General features: G+C 39.1%; 1 protein-coding gene across 11 annotated transcripts in view; it reads left to right on the top strand.

Annotated features, from left to right (window-relative positions):
- The window catches only part of dennd1a (DENN/MADD domain containing 1A), a 536,086-nt gene that overhangs the window by 359,450 nt on the left and 157,431 nt on the right, over positions 1–19,205 (top strand). For all 11 annotated transcript variants that reach the window (XM_069888617.1, XM_069888520.1, XM_069888538.1 and 8 more), the window contains one exon: positions 8,405–8,530. In XM_069888617.1, coding sequence (XP_069744718.1) covers positions 8,405–8,530 — 126 coding nt within the window. The remainder of the gene's footprint in view (positions 1–8,404; positions 8,531–19,205) is intronic.

The following is a 19,205-nucleotide window of genomic DNA, read 5'->3' on the forward strand; positions in this document are numbered from 1 at the left end:
TCCCTTTCATAATTTTATATGTTTCTATAAGATCTCCTTTCATTCTTCTGAATTCAAGTGAGTATATTTCAAGGCAATTTAGTCTCTCGTCGTAGGTCAACCCCTTCATCTCCGGGATCAACCTGGTGAACCTCCTCTGGACTGCCTCCAAGGCCAGTATATCCTTCCTCAAGTACGGAGACCAGAACTGCACACAGCATTCCAGGTGCAGCCTCACCAGTACTTAGTACAGTTGCAACATGACCTCCCTGCTCTTGAATTCAATTCCTCTAGCGATGAAGGCCAACATGCCATTTGCCTTCTTAATAACTTCTTGTACCTGCAACCCAACATTTTGTGATTCATGCACAAGCACTTCCCAGTCCTTCTGCACTCCAGCATGCTGCAGTTTTTTGCCAGTTAAATATCACAGAAATCTAGTGACCAAATACCAAAATTAAAAAAAAATTGTTGTATATCTAAAGGGATAGAAAATAGTTCAGCTTGATGGGGCAAGACAGAATAAAGTTTGGCATTGAATAGATGGGCTGAAGGACCTGTGTTGTAGAGTTATGCTGTAGTTCAGAAACTGTATTTTCAAACTGTCCCATCTGACGTCTCCAAATAAAATAGTTCCTTACTAAGTTATCTGACTTTGACACCACTTTCGTCGGACATTATGGTTCCTCAGTAGAACTTGGAGCGAGCCTGCCTTCAGTGGATGCCAACCTAGAGAAATGAGGCCAGGGGAATATTACATTACCATACTAGTGTAATTTTTAAGAAAATAGTTATCAGAGATTGTGCCCTTGAATGATTTGCTTTGGTCCAGTATTATCCAATTGATGGTTTCTTTGAAATGGTTATCCTGTGGGACTTGTTAAAGTGGAGTAAAGGAAGCTTAATGCCACACTCATATCCTGCTCAGATGTCAAAAACAACATCCTTATACACCACACTCAAGTTGCTCTATATTTTCATTACTGCATTAGGCAGATGCACCTTGGCACATGAACATTACTGGTGATTAAGCCTAGGGCATTTTCCACAGCTTCAGGAGCATCTTTAGTGGACTGTATAGCATTTATTACCAGGAGTTACAAGTCAGAAATCATTAGGCACAGTTTCAATGTCAATAAGAGAAATGCAAAAATGATCCAGTATTTTGCACCAAAATCTAGTTAACTTTTGTTAAGCTCCACAAGTATTTTAACATCATTGTTAATATATAACCCATATTATTGTGTTTAACTTCAGATGGCATTGATTTGGCGGAACATTGTCTAAATCAAACTCAGGATAAAACTAGGATTTTAAACTATTTTTTATTTGTTTTTTTTGGTAGAAATAAGGAATTTCCAATTCTTGTATTCTAACAGTATAATTTGAATAATATTTATTGTGTGTGTGTGTGTGTGTGTGTGTGTGTGTGTGTGTATATCTGTGCGTGGGTATGGGGGGGGCTGAGGTTGTGTGGGGTGGGGGAGAGAAGGGGGCAATTGTGCATGTCTTCTAGAGATCTGCTTTTGGTTTCAATACCTACAGTTAATATGTTCCACCTTAAGCCTGTTTCACCAAAACAGGGAAGTTATTTTAGAAATGATACTCAATTTGAATGCATTTGTCCATCCAGTATCTGGTCTGGTGAGTTTGAAGTTGGATAAACGTTTTCACACCAAGAGTAACCCGGCCCAAGATTTTAAAGGCCCAAAGAGGCTTTACCTATTTTCAAATGGTGTTTAGACTGTTTGAATTGAAATTCTATACAAATAGATGAATTATGACCTGGGAATCCTTTACTTTCATTTACAAATGTTGTAAGGCACTATCTGAAATATATTAATATAATATTTTAAAGTTATTGGATTATCTGTTAATTGTTAATATTCAGAACAAAATTTAATAACAGGGAAACCCTCAGCGTGGGTCGTGAGAGAGAGTCAGTGCACCTGGTCACCTTTGTCTTCCAATCACTCTTTCCCCCTTTATGACTCACTTTCCTCCACCTGACCCTTTTGTTTATCTTGCCTCTCTCTCCCTTTGCTTGGCATCTGCTAATCCACTACCTCTTGTCCATCCCAGTGCTTCACCTCTGCCTAGTTGACCAATCCCACGTGGAGCCCTTGTCCCACCCTGTGCTTTTCACATTGGCTTCTCTACTACATATTCACAGTCTCAATGAAGGGTTTCAGCTCCAAATGTTGACCATTCTTTTTCTCCCACTGATGCTGCTCAACCTCCAGTTCCCGCAGTCGAGTTTGTTTTGCTACAGATTCCACATTGTTGGAGGCTCCACCAAATAGGGATCTTTAGTTCCTCAGTTATTTTAGAATCGAATCTGATCAAGGTTATATATATAAAGGAAAAAGTATCTCGGGGTTCAATGTGATGTCATGCATGTACACTGACAATGAATCTGAATTTTGAACAATAAGTACAATGGGCTCCTTGACAGGTCCAGTAACCCACTGAACATTCACAACAGCTCTGCTTCTCTTTCTGATTTCTTAAATTTATGCAATAGTTGATTCTTGATATTCCTGGAGACCGGGTGGCAACTCCATTCTGGGACATTTCTGCATAATAATGTTTAGCACAACTGTGCTTTAATGAATGCATCTTAACAGTTAGGTCTTTAAAGACCTTTTCTATTTTGTACTAATTGGTATAATCCCAGACTTTGTGTGGTGTGATATCAGGTGAGGATACGGTGAGAATCCCACCTCCTCTGAACTGTTGCCTGACTGCAACCACTAGGATGGCTGAGGTGGTTTTAATCATCTCTTTAGACAGAGAAGGAAAGTGAAAAGGGTGCATTTAAAAACAAAGTGATAACCTCAACATTAATTATTCTGCCAATAGATTTATACTGTTTATGATAGAAGATGTGTATATTCAAAGAGACTGCATTGATGTCTGTTCAATATTTTCAGTGAATACTTCCTTTGTGCAAATGCTAATCAGGTTATTAGGGACATGATCACTTGAAGGGCAGCATTGTGCCTTTGAGATGATTAAACACCCCCAGAAGAAGAGGCAGGCATAATGAAATGATGAATAACCTAATGTACAGGTGATGTGGCCCTTGAGGATCAGAAGCAGCTTTGACATCCAAACCTAACTTCAAAAGGACCAAAATATTGTCAAATCATTTATCCCATATCTGCATTATGAAATTCTTGTAGATTTCAAAAACTCTTGCTGCTGTGGAAAGTAGAGACATGAAGTGGTTTATCCTTCTCAGTTTAAAACATTTGGAGAAGTGAAATTATTTGTCCAATAGTTATCAGAACTTGAGTGAATGCTAGAGGGCTACAAAGTGGTGGTTTCAGTCACATCTTTTTCAGAGAAGGAAAGGGAGAAGGATGGACTTGAAAGAGAAACATCACCTCAATGTTAATTAATCTGTATATAGATGAACACTGTGTTAATTTACTATTGAGTTGCCACCTAGATAAGAAATACTATTTTTATCTGGAGGTGAAATTAATATCAATTTGGACTCTTCTGAAAATTATAAGGGAGTAGTCACTGCATCTAATTACTCAAGCAGGTATTTTGATTATAGTGTGTAGCACAATACCGCCTTTCTCCAAAATGGGTGCTCTCAGGTAGTTCTCAACTTACGATCGAAGGATTGGTCATAACTCAGATTGGTCGTAAATTGAATTTGCATGTCTTAATGAGGTATTAAAGCAATTTTTCAAAAAAAATAAACAAATGAACCTTTAATGAAGAATCTCAGCATATGTACAGTTATTTAAAAACATTTTTTGGTCATATGTGCAGGTGGACGTAACTAGCGTAGGTCATAACTACCTGTAAATGCCAAATCTAATGATGGGTTAAAAATATTAATTTGGCTGAAAGGAAAGAAAGTTCATGTTGTCCTCATCATAATTGTTTAATAAAAATTTCTGGCTCTTTAAGCTGTCTTGCATCGTAATGTAATTCCTGGAGTCTGTCAATCAAAGGTGCCATCATATTTGAATAAGGGAATATTTTTGTTAGAGTTGCACATTGATTAAGTTACTGGACTAGCAGCCAGAGATCTGAAACATGAATTCCAGAGATCCAAGTTTCTATCCTAGTTAGCTAATTTAAATTGAAGTAATTAAATAAATCTAGAATTAAAACTAATCTCAGTAAAGGCAAGCACGATGCCACTGGATTGCAATAAAAAGAAATTCCATGTTCACCAGCATCCTTGATGTTACTCCAGATGTATTTGACTCATAACTGTCTGCTCAGTTCAGTGTAATTAGTGAAGGGACAGTAAGTACCGGCAACTCATATCTTATGAATAGCTGTTTTGAAGAACATCACTAGAAGACATTTGCACCACTTATTGTATATAAAGCTATAACATGTTTTAAAAGATTAGCAATGCCTCCGCGAAGAGGCCATGGACTTAAAAAATGATTATCCTTTGACTTGATGAGGTAAATAAAGGCAAATTATTTCAACTGGCCAATAATTTGGCATCAAGAGGATATACATCAAAGCTGTATAAGGTATCTGTGAACCAGAAACTGGTGGAAGTTGAGTCTGCAATACATTTTAAAGAGGGTGGGGCCAAGGAAATAAATATTGAAAGAGTCAGAAGATAAAGGGCATGGGGAACGTGGTGTTAAATGAGACTAAGTGAATACTCAGGCTTTGAAAACGTTATATCTCCATCATCGCAACTGGTCAAACAATAGGGTAAGAAAAAGACAAGGTTAGTGGTATCTTTAAAATCTGATCTTCAGAGAAGTAAGATCTTGCCTTTACGGACAATTCTCTCTAACTCTGAAACAAATGCTGCCAATAGAACATAGTACAGTTCAGGAACAGGCCCTTTGACCCACCATGGTATAGACCATGATCCCAATCTAACTAACACTATCTTGCTAGCACATGATCCATATCTCTATTTCTTGCCGGTTCAGGTATCTGTTTAAATTCCAATTAAATAGAGCTATTTATCTGGTTCTACCACCTCTTCTGGCAGCAGATACCAGTTATCAGTCACTCTCTGTGTAAAAGAACTTGCCACACAAATCTCTTTTAAACATTGCCCCTCTCACCTTAAGCCTAGAACGTAGGAAACTACAGCACAGGCCCTTCGGCCCTCAATCTTGTGCCGACCCACATATTCCTTAAAGAAAAGTACTAAACCCTCCCTACCCTGTAACCCTCTTTCTTTCTTCCATCCGTGTGCCTGTTTAAGAGTCTCTTAAATGCCCCTAATGTTTCCGCCTCCATCACCATCCCCGGCAAGGCATTCCAGACACCCACAACTCTCTGTGTAATTAACTTAACCCTAATGTCTCCCCTGAACTTCCCTCCTTACACTTTATACACATGTCCTCTGGTGTTTGCTATTCCTGCCCTGGGAAACAGATGTTAGCTATCCATACCTCTCATAATCTTGTAGACCTTTATTAAGTTTCCTCTCATCCTTCTATGCTCCAAAGAGAAAAGTCCCAGCTCTGCTAATCTTGCCTCATAAGACTTATTTTCCAATCCAGGTAAATCTCTTCTGCACCCTCTCCATAGCTTCCACATCCTTCCTATAATGAGGTGATCAGAAATGAACACAATACTCTTTTAAGTGTGGTTTTACGAGAGATTTGTAGAGTTGCAACATGACCTTTTTATTCCTGAATTCAATCCCCCTATTAATGAAGCTCAGCATCTCATAGGCCTTCTTAACTATCGTATCAATCTGTGCGGCAACCTTGAGAGATATATGGATTTGGACCTCAAGGTCCCTCTGTTCATCCACGCTCTTAAGTAACTGACCATTAATCCTGTACTCAGCCTTTTGGTTTGTCCTTCAAAATGTTCCTTATCTTCTAGTAGAAAATAAGCTCTTTTAACCCTAAATTTACTCCCGTAATTTTATATCCTGCCATCAGATCATCCCCCCTGTGCTCCAGAGAAAACAATCCGAGTTTGTCCAAACTTCTCCTTGTAGCTCATACATTCCAGTCCAGGCAGTGTCCTTGGTGAACCCTCTCCACAGCTTCCACATCTGTCTCCAAATCTTGTCCTGAAATTAAACATCTTTTAAGTTGAAGAGAAAGGGTCATTGATATGAATGCTGGCTCTGTTTCTCTATGCAGAGATGCAGTCTGACTAGTAGAGTATTTCTAGTATTTTCTGCTTTTATTTGTAAATCTCAAGCATTTGCACTTTTTTTTCCTCCATGTATTACTACATACAGCTTGTTTTAATATTTAGTGTGTTCTCAATAATTGTTTTACTAACAGCTTGTTTTTGTAAAGATATTGTGACTGAGAGCAGATTTCAAAGTAGGATATGAGCAGGCGAAAGCCTTTGGGATATAGGAAATCGAGGCTTCAATGAGGACCACAGTAACCTGGAGCAGTCATTGGACTCAGAGAAATTGGCATAGCTGTGACGAAGGATTTGAAAACAAGGAGGTAAAACTGCAGAAGTGTGCAGGATGATGAAGATTTGGATGCATGCGAGTTTTGATTAGCTGAAATTTTCAATCTATGACAGGAGGCCCAATCATGATGAGACTGGGGTAATCATTTTATTCATAACATAATTTTCAAACCATTTGATAGAATGCTGGGTGCAGTAATAGATATTTTTAATGGTTATTCCCACTGTTATTTAGTAATGTGACTAGTTTTACATGACTGTCTGTGCGTAGCTATGAGTTGAGCTTGCTGCAGGTTCATCAGCTCATTTTTGTCTTTTATATCGCAAAATACATGACAGTTAATTTTCCCATTGGAATATTCTGTACCTCTGTTTTACTATCTCTGTCATAAATGCTGTCATCTCAATCAGCGTCAATCCTAACAACCTCACATACATTTCCATTATGTCCTACCTCAATTCTGAATCGGGCGTCTGCATTATAACTTCAGAACTAATAACAGAAAAGATGTATAACACTTGACACCATTGCAAATTTTAAAAAGTCTTGTTAACTCCTGAGTTTTCAGTTGGTATGCTTTGATCGTATATATTTTTCTTTGGTGTTTGAATAGCTTCACAAATTATGTGTCTAATTTTATCTGTGTCAGCCACATCACATTCCATTTCCTACCTGCACTACCTGCTTTCAGTGTTCTCCTACAATGGCATGTGTCCTTAACTTTACAGAGTAGGTTTTATTTTTCTGAAGGAAAGAAGGCTGAATTGTTGACTCAGGATATTCCGGACACCCAGCAAATCAGTTCCACACGCAGTAGATTTCAATCATTACTGTTTGTGCTTCAACCAATCACACATCTGCTTTCCACTGTCATAATGATATTTTTGTTTCTTGGAGGATGTCCTTGCTGAGATATGATTGGTTGACCCACTTGACTGGTGCACTCATCTGCATACCTAAAAGTTATTCAGATGCAGCTGAATACGATCTATGAAATGGCCAGCTCACTTTTAGATTGTTGGATATCTCTTCCCTCGCCTCAATGCATGTACTAACAAGAATATGTTCGACTTCATTATAAAGGTGCTCTCTTTAACTGTAGATTTCCCAAGAGAAACAAAGGACTGGAAAATGTATTTTTAGATTTTATTCAAACTCCCATGAAATGGTACAGCATGGAAACAGGCCATTCAGCCTAACTCTTCCATGCTGACCAGTGGACAGCTGTCTGCCCTCTATCCCTAAATGATTAACATACTCTTCTAAGCACTTTTTAAATGCTGTCAGTGACACTGCTTTGACACCCTCTCCAGCAGTGGACTCCAAGTGCTCACATCTCCCTGGGTGACAAAGATTCACCTCACTCCCCTCTAAATTTACCTTTACCCTAATGGGGAAAAGGTCCTTGCAGACAACACTATCTATACCCCTCATTATTTTACATATCCTCCTTTGCTACTGGAGAACAAATCTATCTTCTCCAGGTTCTCAGGCAAGTAGAAGACAGCTGGAAACAGAGTGGCTGCATTTTAGATTGCCCAAGCAGAGTACAATATGTTGTTCCTCAAGGTTGCATTTGGTCTCTCCTTGGCAATGGATGAGGGAGAGAACAGGCCGAAATATATGGGAATGGAAAAAGGAATTAAAATGACTGTCCACTTTGAGTTCCAGTATGCCCCTTCCCAACCCTTTCACCCTTGACCCCATTTTTGATGCCTGATATCTCTCTCTCCATCTTAGTTTCAAAAAAGGGTCTCAACCCATTTTTCACCATGAATGCTGCCTGACTGCTGAGTCCCTCCAGTTTCTCATTGTTTCCTCAAGGTTCCAGCAGTTCTTGTTTCTCCAGAAAAATCCTATGGCTCTACGTGCATATTTGGAAACCCACAGAATTGTTAATGTATGCCGATATTTAAGAGCTGACTACAGGGAAGACGAGATTTTTCTTGGTTTTGAATAGAAGTTGTTGCATTACCCAGTTCTTGTGTGCTGAATCTCTTTCTTCCTCCTGTATCAAATTTACAGCTTGCAACACTAAAGAACCGACTGAAGAAAGTTTCAACAACCACTGGGGATGGAGTTGCTCGTGCATTTTTGAAGACTCAAGCAGCCCTCTTTGGTAGCTATAGAAACGCTCTGAAGATTGAACCTGTAAGTTGAACAAATTTATTGCACTCTTAAACTTGACAAAATGTTTTTATAAGATATGGGTCAGCTACTCCCAGCTAGTTTTTATGACATGAGTGGGGCTAGCATTTGCTCATTGTTCTGTCATGGTCCTGAGAAGTGTTACTGTGCTGCTGTCTCGAACTACTGCGGGCTTTCTGATGTAGATGCTCATACAGGGTGGTTGTGAAGGGAATCCCAGGAGACTTCAATTCAGTAACAATACAGCAATGGCAGTATTACTACATATTCAGAGAGGTGTGTGATGTGGAGGGAATTATGCAGGAGGTGATGTTCCAGCACACCTGCTGCCTGATGGTCAAGTTCGCAGGATGTGAAGGCTATTTAAATAATAGGTTGGCCAATTGTGTTATCTTTTGTAATTTGCATCATTGCAGATACTCGTGCTTATATGTAAAATTTACTTTTGGTAATAATTATTTCAGCAACATTTTCTTATGAATGGCATTGTATAGTATAAGGGTTAAAATGACTTACAAGTATATTTTTGCAAGAAACCAGCCGATGAATATTGTTTATGAATTCCATGAGTATGTCTCCTATTAACAGCTAATTCCAAGGTTAGCTAGCTTGCACGTTTAAAGTAAGCAATTTAGTTTCGAGCTTTGCTTTATACTATTTTGAACTAGGGGACATGGAGACAGTCCAGATAGTTCTTTTGACTGTTCTTTTGTATGTATTAATGTAGTAATGTTTTATTGTCTGTTAACTGTTTTAAATATAGTTTAATTGTTTTATTGAAGTTCTTAATGTTAACGTTCCGTTAAACAGTGAAAAACTCAATTCTACTTCAGAATGGACTTTTCATTTAATGAGTCAAAACAACGGCGTCTCCATGTTGTCCAAGTAATTAAAAAGGAAAATAGACACAATATATAGAAAGCCACATATATGCATTATATTGTAACAGGAAGTTGGATTTGAATTTTTCAGCCCATTCAGAACAATTTCTCTGGTAACATTCTTCACCATTACTATATTTTAATGCATGAAGGGATTGGGGAAATACTTCATTTCTAATGTGCCAGTCAGAAAAGTGTTTTGCTGCCAGCCATGGAAATGAGTGTCATAAAATCACCAATGCTGTAAAGTGGATTAATTTGTAGTATCTTTCTTGCAGTATAATGTTTGGACTTGTATTCAGGATTCCTTGTTTGTATTGATTCTGTATAGAGTAGCTAAATATTGAAAGGATTCCATTTGAATTCACATGATTAATGCATCTCACTTTCAAAAAAATGTGTTGGAATCTTAACTGCCACCCCCAAACCTTCATCACCTGACTCCACCCCAACCACCCCCTGCCCCTCACCATTTATTTTTTGGCTGATTTGCTGGCAATGCTGAGTTATTTCACCTCCAGGGCAGTATTGTCCTGCCAATGGTTAACAAGGGGAAAGGAATCTGCTGTGGATTCCTGATTGCTCTGCAGCATGCCAGTTAAAGGTCCATGTATGTTTCAGTGACTAATGTTTGACTGTGATGATGCTTCTTCCTGTACTCTTCCTTTGTTATAAAATTATTGAAAATTATTGGTTATTGGTCACTAACTTAGAAAGCAGCAGGTAGTGTTTCCATGTTCAAAACCAGATGATGATGAAACTGCCTGACTTAAAGTTCAAAGTTCAGATTTATTAACAGAGTACATACATAACATCAAATACAACTCTGGAAGAATTTCTACTTCTCGGAAGTGCAAAAAAAACTGTACTCAATAAATGATATGTATAACAAAAGAGAGAAATGTAAACAAGAAGGCAGTACAAGCAAACTGTGCAATACAGAAAATAAATAATCACTAATAAATGATGTGCAAAGTGAGAGTTCTTAAATGAGTCCCTGATTGAGTTTATTGTTTAGGAGGCTGATGGTGGAGGGGTAGCAGCTGATCCTGAACTTGGTGGTATGAGTCTTGCAGCAGCTATACCTCTACTGGCAGCAGCAAGAACAGAGCATGTCCTGGGTAATGTGGATCCTTGCTTTCTTTCTTTTTCAATCTTTTCATTAACGTTTCATAATATACACAGCATAAGGAAAGTAGAAATAACACAATTAAAACAGTCTGTCCAAGTCTACATAGTATGAGTGTCATATATAAATTCCAAAGAGTGAAAAAGTGACATATTAGAAATAATTCTCCTAACAAAGAAAACAGAGATTAAAAAAATTATATTATGTATAAAAAAACTTAATCTACTAAAAAAAAATGTAAAAAAACAACAAAAAAAACAACTGAGCGGCCTTTCCCGAGGATCTGGCGAATAGTTTAAAACATAGCTAAGGTCCACACCTACAGATAACAAAAACAGCAAGAATTATATTACGTCTGGGAAGGAAGAGTTAATTCATAGAATAACGGCAGTTATATCCCATGAAAATGGTTTCCATGCTTCTTCAAATTTAGTAGTTGTATCTAAAATATGACTTTTGATTTTTCTGGAGTTAAGAAAGTCATAAGATGATAAAGCAATTAAATAATGTTTGAGAATCAGAGTCTTTCCATTTAAGTAAAATGGCTCTTCTAGGTAATAGTGTAGAAGAAACTAAAATTTGACATGCAGAAGTAGGTAAACAACCTACATCTGTAATTTCAAAAATTAGGTTGTAATGAATAACCAGTATAATTGATAGAGTTTTAAAAATAACTTTCCAAAATTTTTCTAACTCGGGACTGACCAAAACAAATGAGTCAATGAAGCCACCTCAATATTGCAAGTAGAACTCATATTAGGAAAGATGTGAGCTAGCTCTATGAAATATTTTAAGCTGTATTAAAGAATGATGTGCACAAAGTGAAGAAGTATTAACTAGTCTAGTAATTCTTCCCCATGTTTCAGGAGATAATGTTAGATGAAGTTCCGATTCCTGTGTTTGTCAAATCTTATCCATGGGGACTGATCTCAAATCCTTGGTGATTGCTGCTGCTCTACTATGGCAATGTTCCCTGAAGATTTTCTCAATGGAGGGGAGAGTTTTTCCTGTGATGTACTGGGCTGTGTTGACTATCTTTTGCAGGGTTTTCCACTCAGATATTGGTGACCCAATAATGTAGCTGGTCAGAACACTTTCCTCTACACATCCATAGAAGTCGCCCAAGGTTTTCAATGTCATGCCAAATCTCTGCAAATTCCTGAGAAAGTAGAGACATTGCTGTGCTTTCTTCACGATGACATTCGTGTGATAGGTCAAGGAAAGGTCTTCTGAAATAGTGACTGCCAAGAATTTAAATTTGCTCACCCTCTCCACCTCTGATTCCTCAATGATGACTGAATTATACACCTCTGGTTTTCCCCTCCTAAGTCCACAATCAGCTCCTTGGTTTTGGTGCATTGAATGCAAGGTTATTGTTAATACTTCATTCAACCAAGTTTTCAGTCTCCCTCTTTTTTGCTGATTTATCACCCCCTTTTATACAACCCACTACCATAGTATCGATAGTAAATTTATAGATGGTGTTATTGTCATACCAAAATACATAGTCATAGGTGTAAAATGAGTAGAGCAGGGGCTAAGAACGCAGCCCTGTGGTGCTCTAGTACTGATGCAGATTGTGAAGGAGATGTTCTTACCAATCCCCACTGGTTGTGGTCTTGAGGTGAGGATATCCAGGATCCAATTGCACAGTGGGATATTGAGGCCCAGTTCTTGGAACTTGATGGGATGATGGTGTTGAATGACAAACTGGAGTCGATAAAGAGCATCCTGATGTATGCGCCTTTGCTGTCCGGGTGTTCCAAGACTTTGTTTAGAGCCAGTGAGATGGCATCTGCCGTAGACCTGTTGCTGTGCTAGGCAAATTGGAACAAATCTAGGTCGCCACTCAGGCAGGAGCTGATATGCTTCCACCCCAGCCTCTTAAATTACTTCATCACTGTGGATGTAAGTGCCACTGATCAGTAGTCATTTAGGCTGATTTACAACCAATAATGACATTGATTGGTCATGAATAAAGTTATATATTTATTGCAAGTATTCCAGAATGAGCTGTTGTAGTCTAATTGTATTTCTGCCACGTTGCATTAGCTCTTTCCAAGAAAAACAGTTGCAGGAACATTCACCTTTCCTGCCAGAGGTTAATGTGAGGCCATGGATCAGATAATTTTGCCACCAAGTATAGGTGGAAACATAAGATGATGGTGTGTGTGAGGGTATTTTGCAATAATCCATATTTTGGCAGAATAGATCGGTAGATGAATGTTAACAAAAATAATCTATGATCTATTTACAGTTCACAAGATCACAATGCAAAGGAACAGAAACAGGCCACTATGCCCATTGAATCTGTTCCATAAATCTACACTAAGCTACTGTACACTAGTTCCAATTTCCGGTCTTTTCCCCATATCCCTTGATACCCTCACTAATGAGATACTTGTCTATTTCTTGATGAAATGCTCTGTGATCTTGCTTCCACTCCATTATGCGGCAATGAGTTCCACAGATCCACGATCCTCTGGCTAAAGAAGTTCTTCCTAATCTCTATTTTATATGGATAACTTCTAATTTTCAGACTATGACCCCTTGTCCTCAATTCACCCACCAAGGGAAACATCTTACCCGCATCCACCCTATCTAAACCTTTCAAAATACAAAATGCCTCTATGAGATCTCCTCTCATTCTCCTATACTCCAATGAATACAACCCAAGATATGTCAAATGCTCCTCGTACATTAACTCTTGCATTCCGGGAATCATCCTAGTAAATCTCCTCTGCACCCTCTCCAACAACGTCATGTCCTTTCTAAGATAAGGTGCCCAAAACTGCACACAGTACTCCAAATGAGGTCTCACCAGTGCTCCATAGAGCTTCATCAACTCCTCCTTACTCTTATACACTATGCCTTTTGAAATGAATGCCATCATTATTAGAATGTACAAGTTTTAGATAAATGTTCATTTTTTAAAAATGACTCAGCTTTCCTTAAGTATTATATCAAAGGTGAGGAATTCATAAAAATTATACCATCCATCCTTCTGAATATTGATGCAATTCTAACAGTTAACCTGGTACCTGCTACCATTATGAAGGAAAACACCTCAGAAATAATGGACAGATCAGGGGAGCGGTGAAAATGTGAGTTCAGAGTACTGAAAGATAGAATTTAAGGGGACCACTAATAGAAGAAATATGTGGGTGCATCGCAGAGTGGGACTGAGAGCCAATTGTAGATTGAACCAGAGGCAGGGGATACAGTGTATATATAAAGGTTGGTTGGGGAAAGCGCTGAAGAAATTTGAAGTAAGGAGTTTACATCCATAGAAAAAGAGGGAGGGGGGTGCAGTTGAGTAAGAATGGCAGTCATCACCTTGTGGGGCAGGATTATTTTGAACAGAGGTTTGAGAGTCAAGGAAGCTGAGGTCTAGAGATGACAAAAGTATGGTTGAAAGATTTTTGTGGCATTGAGGATCTTGAGGCAGGAGAAATTACGATGGGAACAAAGCTAGGTGAGGCAGAATATAAGGTGTCAAGTCAAATTTATTGTCATTTGATTGCACAAGTACAACCCGACAAAACAGCGTTCTCCAGTCCTCAGTGCAAATCACGCAGACACATGACCAGGCACAACGCACATACAGATAAACATTACATATTCAGACATACAAATAAATAAATAAATAGATTTCTGTGACTATGAGAGTCTCAGATGGTTAGTGTGAGCAGTTCCTTTGCTCGTTCAGCATCTCACTGCCTGTGGGAAGAAGCTATTCCTCAGCCTGGTGGTGGTGGCGGCTCTGATACTCCCGTATCTCTTTCCCAGTGGGAGCAGCTGAAAGATGCTGTGTAAGGGGCGGAAGAGGACCTCAATGATTTTGCACGCCCTTTTCAGATAATGATCCCGATGGACCACGTTGATGGGGAAGGAGACTCCAGTGATCCTCTCTGCCTCTCTTATGGTCCTGTGGATTGACCAAACCATTTCTCTGCAGCAACAGAATTACACTGTGATGCAACCAGCCAGGACACTCTCAATAGAGCTCCTGTAGGAGGTTGACATGATGGTGGCTGGCAGCTTTGCCTGCTTCAGTCTTCTCAGGAAGTGCCTTCCTGACAAGTGAGAAGATGTTGTATGTCCACGATAGGTCACTAGTTAAGTGAACACCGAGGAACCTGATACTCTCTCCTCTCTCTACTAGAGAGTTATTGATGTGTAGTGGAGGGTGGTCGTTTCTGGTCCTCCTGAAGTCTCCAATCATCTCCTTTGTCTTGTCCACAATGAGATGTTGAGAATGTAAAATTCAGCTCTGGATGCAACGATACATGAAGATTCTCCGTGGCTTTTTGGAACAGAAGTGATTGGCAAGAAAGGCTCCATTGGAAAGCAAATAATCTGAGGGTGGGGAGAAAGCATCCAGTAGCATTTCACTGGGAAACATTTTTCCTCATCCAGAACCTAATGGCAGCCAGACTGACAGCATTGAGGCAGTGTGGTGTGAGGGAGAAGGGAAGGATCTGGGCCTCAGCTTAAATGTTAACACTAATGTTAATGCTTGGTAATTCCTTTAAATTAACATGATTCAGACTCGCCCACTGAAGAATATTTTGATGATGAAGAATCGGGAGCCTCATGGCTCTGGAAACTCCTGTATGTTTATCGTCATCAAAGGAAACGGAAGAAAATGATGAAGTTGCTTCATGCTGAGAATGTTTTGGTTGTTATTGGAGTGTAGCAATGCCATTAAAAGCCAAGATCATAGTTGCTCTTTTACTGACTGAGCAATCGTTTCACACTCTCGTAATTGTGTCCCAGCATTCAAGGATGGATGGTATATTTTTTCAAAACTACTTCCATCTGTGATATTATGCTTGTGGACTAAAATTTTATTTTTTTTAAATAGAAATGTATGTAAGCTATCCTAAAATGTGTACATTCCATTAATCTTCAAATGCACCATAAATAGGTCATACATTCTTTTTGTTAACATTCTATTTTAGATCTATCCCTACTAATAACATTTATAGAATATCTGGCAAATTTAGTGAAAAATTGTAGCATCAGCCAAGATCACATCTTATTAAAACATCCCCTCAAGCATCTAAGTTTTTTCTTAATTCCTCACGTTGCAGATATTGAAAGTTAACGATTGTGATTTTTTTCATGAGTAGTCTCCCCTTCTGCTGACTATTGCTTGTTACTACAGTCATAGCAATGCTTGTTAGCAAATTGCAGTTAAGTTCTTAAAAATATTTTCCTCTGTAGGTATTCCACTGAATTATGGGATTGCCCCAGCTAACTTTTGAGTTTTTGACCTTTTCTCTTTTTTGTTCTCATGTTGTCACTGCTCATTGGATTTGTGGAGACAGGTCATCATTAAGTGGATCCACATTAGTTTAAGGATTGAGGATGTGTTTTCTTCACCACACTTGAATTTAGATTTGCCTCTACAATTTAAAGTTAAAAGGTAAAGATTCCATTATTGTCACATAATGCTACATTTAGAATGTAGTATTATTGGGGAAGTCTCACAGATTTGGGACATTATGTAACATTGAATCATAGTTAATTATTATTTAAAAGTTTTCTTCTTTCAGCAATATTTTTGCAACTGAGTAGAATTGTGCAAAATGAAATTCAACACAGTCAGGGGAAAAATGAAATTATACATAATGAATGGTATTGACACATTATATTTTGGGAATGATTGTAGCCTGTTCTTTGCAGAGCAGTAATTAATAGAGAGCCAGGAATAAAATGCCAGCTCAGTAATGTACAAGTTTCAAGTCATCATGCTAAAGCTTATTTTGTTCATTGATCAGGTTGTCCATGAATACTATCTTCATTTCTCTGAAGTACTAAGGCAGTACCCAAAGCCATGAAATGGCGTGGTTCATGTGAATCACAAAACTGACATTTATTATCAATGGACTAAACTACTGGGAAAGTTTTCTGTAAGATCTTGTATAGCACAGTGTTGAGGGGAGTGTAATTTTAGAAAGATAAGTTTAAAAAAAAATGGTCTGTGCTGATTAGTATTTCAGGTGATTATTGGACTAGAAGATATAGTCTGGAGAAGACCAGTACCAGCAATTAAACATGGATGTGTCTTTCAGATACTATAGTGGAGGCAGAATATTTGGAATGAGTCATGATCATTGGGGATCAGAAATGGAGAGGGTGAGCAAATTGAAGTTCTTGGGAGACACTATCTCGGAGGATCTTTCCTGGACCCAACACACTAATTACATCGTGAACAAAGCATGTCAGTACCTCTACTTCTTCAAGAGTTTGCTGAGGTTTGGTATGACATCAAACTCTAGCAAACTTCTGCAGAGTTGTAGTGAAAATTGTGCTGACTGGCTGCATCATAGTCTGGTATGGAAACACCAATACCCCTGAGCGTAAAGCCCTCCAAAAGGTAGTTGACACAGCCCAGGTAATCACAGGCAAAACCTTCCCGACTATTGAATACATCTACAGGTACACTATACTTTATCCAGACATCTAAAATCTGGAAAGCTCCAAAATCCGTCAAGTGGGGAGAGAGATGGCAGGGCGAGTCGAGGGGGAGAGACCGGCAGCACGACTCGGGGGGGGGGGGCGGGGAAGAGACCGGCAGCGTGACTCGGGGGGGGGGGGGGGGGAAGAGACCGGCAGCGTGACTCGGACGGGCGGGGGGGGAGAACGGCAGCTCGACTCGGGCGGGTGAGTGGGGGGAGAACAGCAGGAACAGCAGCGTACGTCAGGTGGGCGACTGGGGAGACTGGCAGCACAATTCGGATGGGCTTAAATCTGGTTTTCCGAAATCCGGAAAAGTCCGAAATTCGGAACACACTGTCCCCCCAAGGGTTTCGGATAAATGATTGTGTACCCATACAGGGATCGTTGTCGTCAGAGAGCAGTAGCAATCATCAAGACCCTCTCCTCTTTGCACACGATCTGTTCTCATTGCTGCCATCAGGAAAGAGATATGCACAACTAGGTTCAGGAACAGCTGCTACTCCTCCGCCATCAGACTCCTCAACAACAAACTCAATCAGAAACACTTTTAAGGACTCTTACTTCTGCACTTTGTTGATTTTCTTTTTGTTCTCTCTGTATTGCAGTCAGTTTGTTATCTGTTTACAGTTCTTTGTTTATTTACATGTTTACACTGTGTACAGTTTATTTTTTGCGCTACCAATTAATGGTAATTCTGCCGCACCGACGGGATAAAGGAATCTTCAGGTTTGTAAGAGATGTCATGTATGTACTCTGACAATAAATCTGAAATGTTAGGTAGTTAAATCTTGAAGTGGGAATTGTTGGTTTCTTTTAAAGGATGCAATTAATAGGTGCTCCTTACGTACAGAAAGAGGCCTTTCAACCTGTTGAACATGCGGCAGTATTACATTTCCATTTGTTGCATCAGTCATCCTTGTTTTAATGAACTGTTCCATTTTGATACCAGTTTGTGTGGCCTCCACCCCAGGGAGTATTATTTTTTTAGAACTCTCCAGTTAACCTCCCTATTTTCTAGTAGTGTTTCTTTATAAATTAATTCATCCATCTCCCTTGTTGAATACAGAACCTTCTTGATAAGTTTATTGTTGGGTAAAGATGTATACCGTGGCTGCTAATTCTGCTGCACTTTCAAGGACAGTATGTAATGATTGGGGTGAATGGAACAGGTTTTGATTGTAGGATATCAACGGTGCTTTGGTTCCTACTTCACTTTTATTTCTGTTATCTTCTCTGGAAATAAAAACTGTCTTTCCTCCGCAGATCAGCTTCTCTTTGTAATGTTTTGATATTTTGAACCAGCCATCTTTGTAGCTTTACCATTTTTCTTCTCAAAATGTGTGCTTTCCCTCAGAGGGCTAGGACTTGCTTAACTCAAATATGACAAAAACTCGTATATTTGCCTTCCTAGTATAGGACCATACTTTGGTCCAACACTTTTGGCTCCAGGATTCGCTATCACATTAGTTTGGCTCCAAATTGTTCTGCAACAACTGAAAAAAGTAGCCTGTGAAACTAAAGCTATGAGGGAAGAAACAACAATGAAATGATCACTGGAAAAGAAATACAAATCAACTTTGCTCATTCAGGGATGAGTTTGCATGTCTGCTCACCTAGCTTCTGTCACTAGTTTCACCAGTAAGTAGACCAGTAAAGGTTACATTAGAAAGCCACCACTTGGGCTTTGTAGATTGTTCTAGCCCATTGCTCTGCACATTTTCTTTAGGTCTTCAAATATTTAGCCATTTATCCCTGGGAAGGTGCAGTGACTGTCATAATCAGTCCCCATGACCTTGTAAAAAGTCGTCATGCCCTGGTGTATGTTGAGCATAAAGCACATTTGGGTTAATTTTTCTGTGTTTTCTGAGTGCAGTGATGCCTTTGACCAATGAATGTAAATGGAAGTTCCTCATTGAAGGGTGCTGGCCCAAAACGTTGACTATGCCTTTCATGGATGCTGCCTGACCCACTGAGTTGCTCCAGCATTTTGAGCATTGCTCCAATCTTCCAGCATCTGCAGTCTTTCTGATTGTAGATTTCTTATTTACTTCCTTCTTTCATATTTTATCTGATTGAATGATTCACAACCACTTCCTTAGACATTAACATAATCTGCCTACCCTGCTGTCTACATCACCCATTGTTGGAAAAAGGGTTATATGGAACTTTAAAGATAAATTCCCTTAGGAAAACTTGGCTT

The sequence above is a fragment of the Narcine bancroftii genome, chromosome 1 (assembly GCF_036971445.1).
Source record: "Narcine bancroftii isolate sNarBan1 chromosome 1, sNarBan1.hap1, whole genome shotgun sequence".
In the NCBI taxonomy this organism is placed as follows: domain Eukaryota; kingdom Metazoa; phylum Chordata; class Chondrichthyes; order Torpediniformes; family Narcinidae; genus Narcine; species Narcine bancroftii.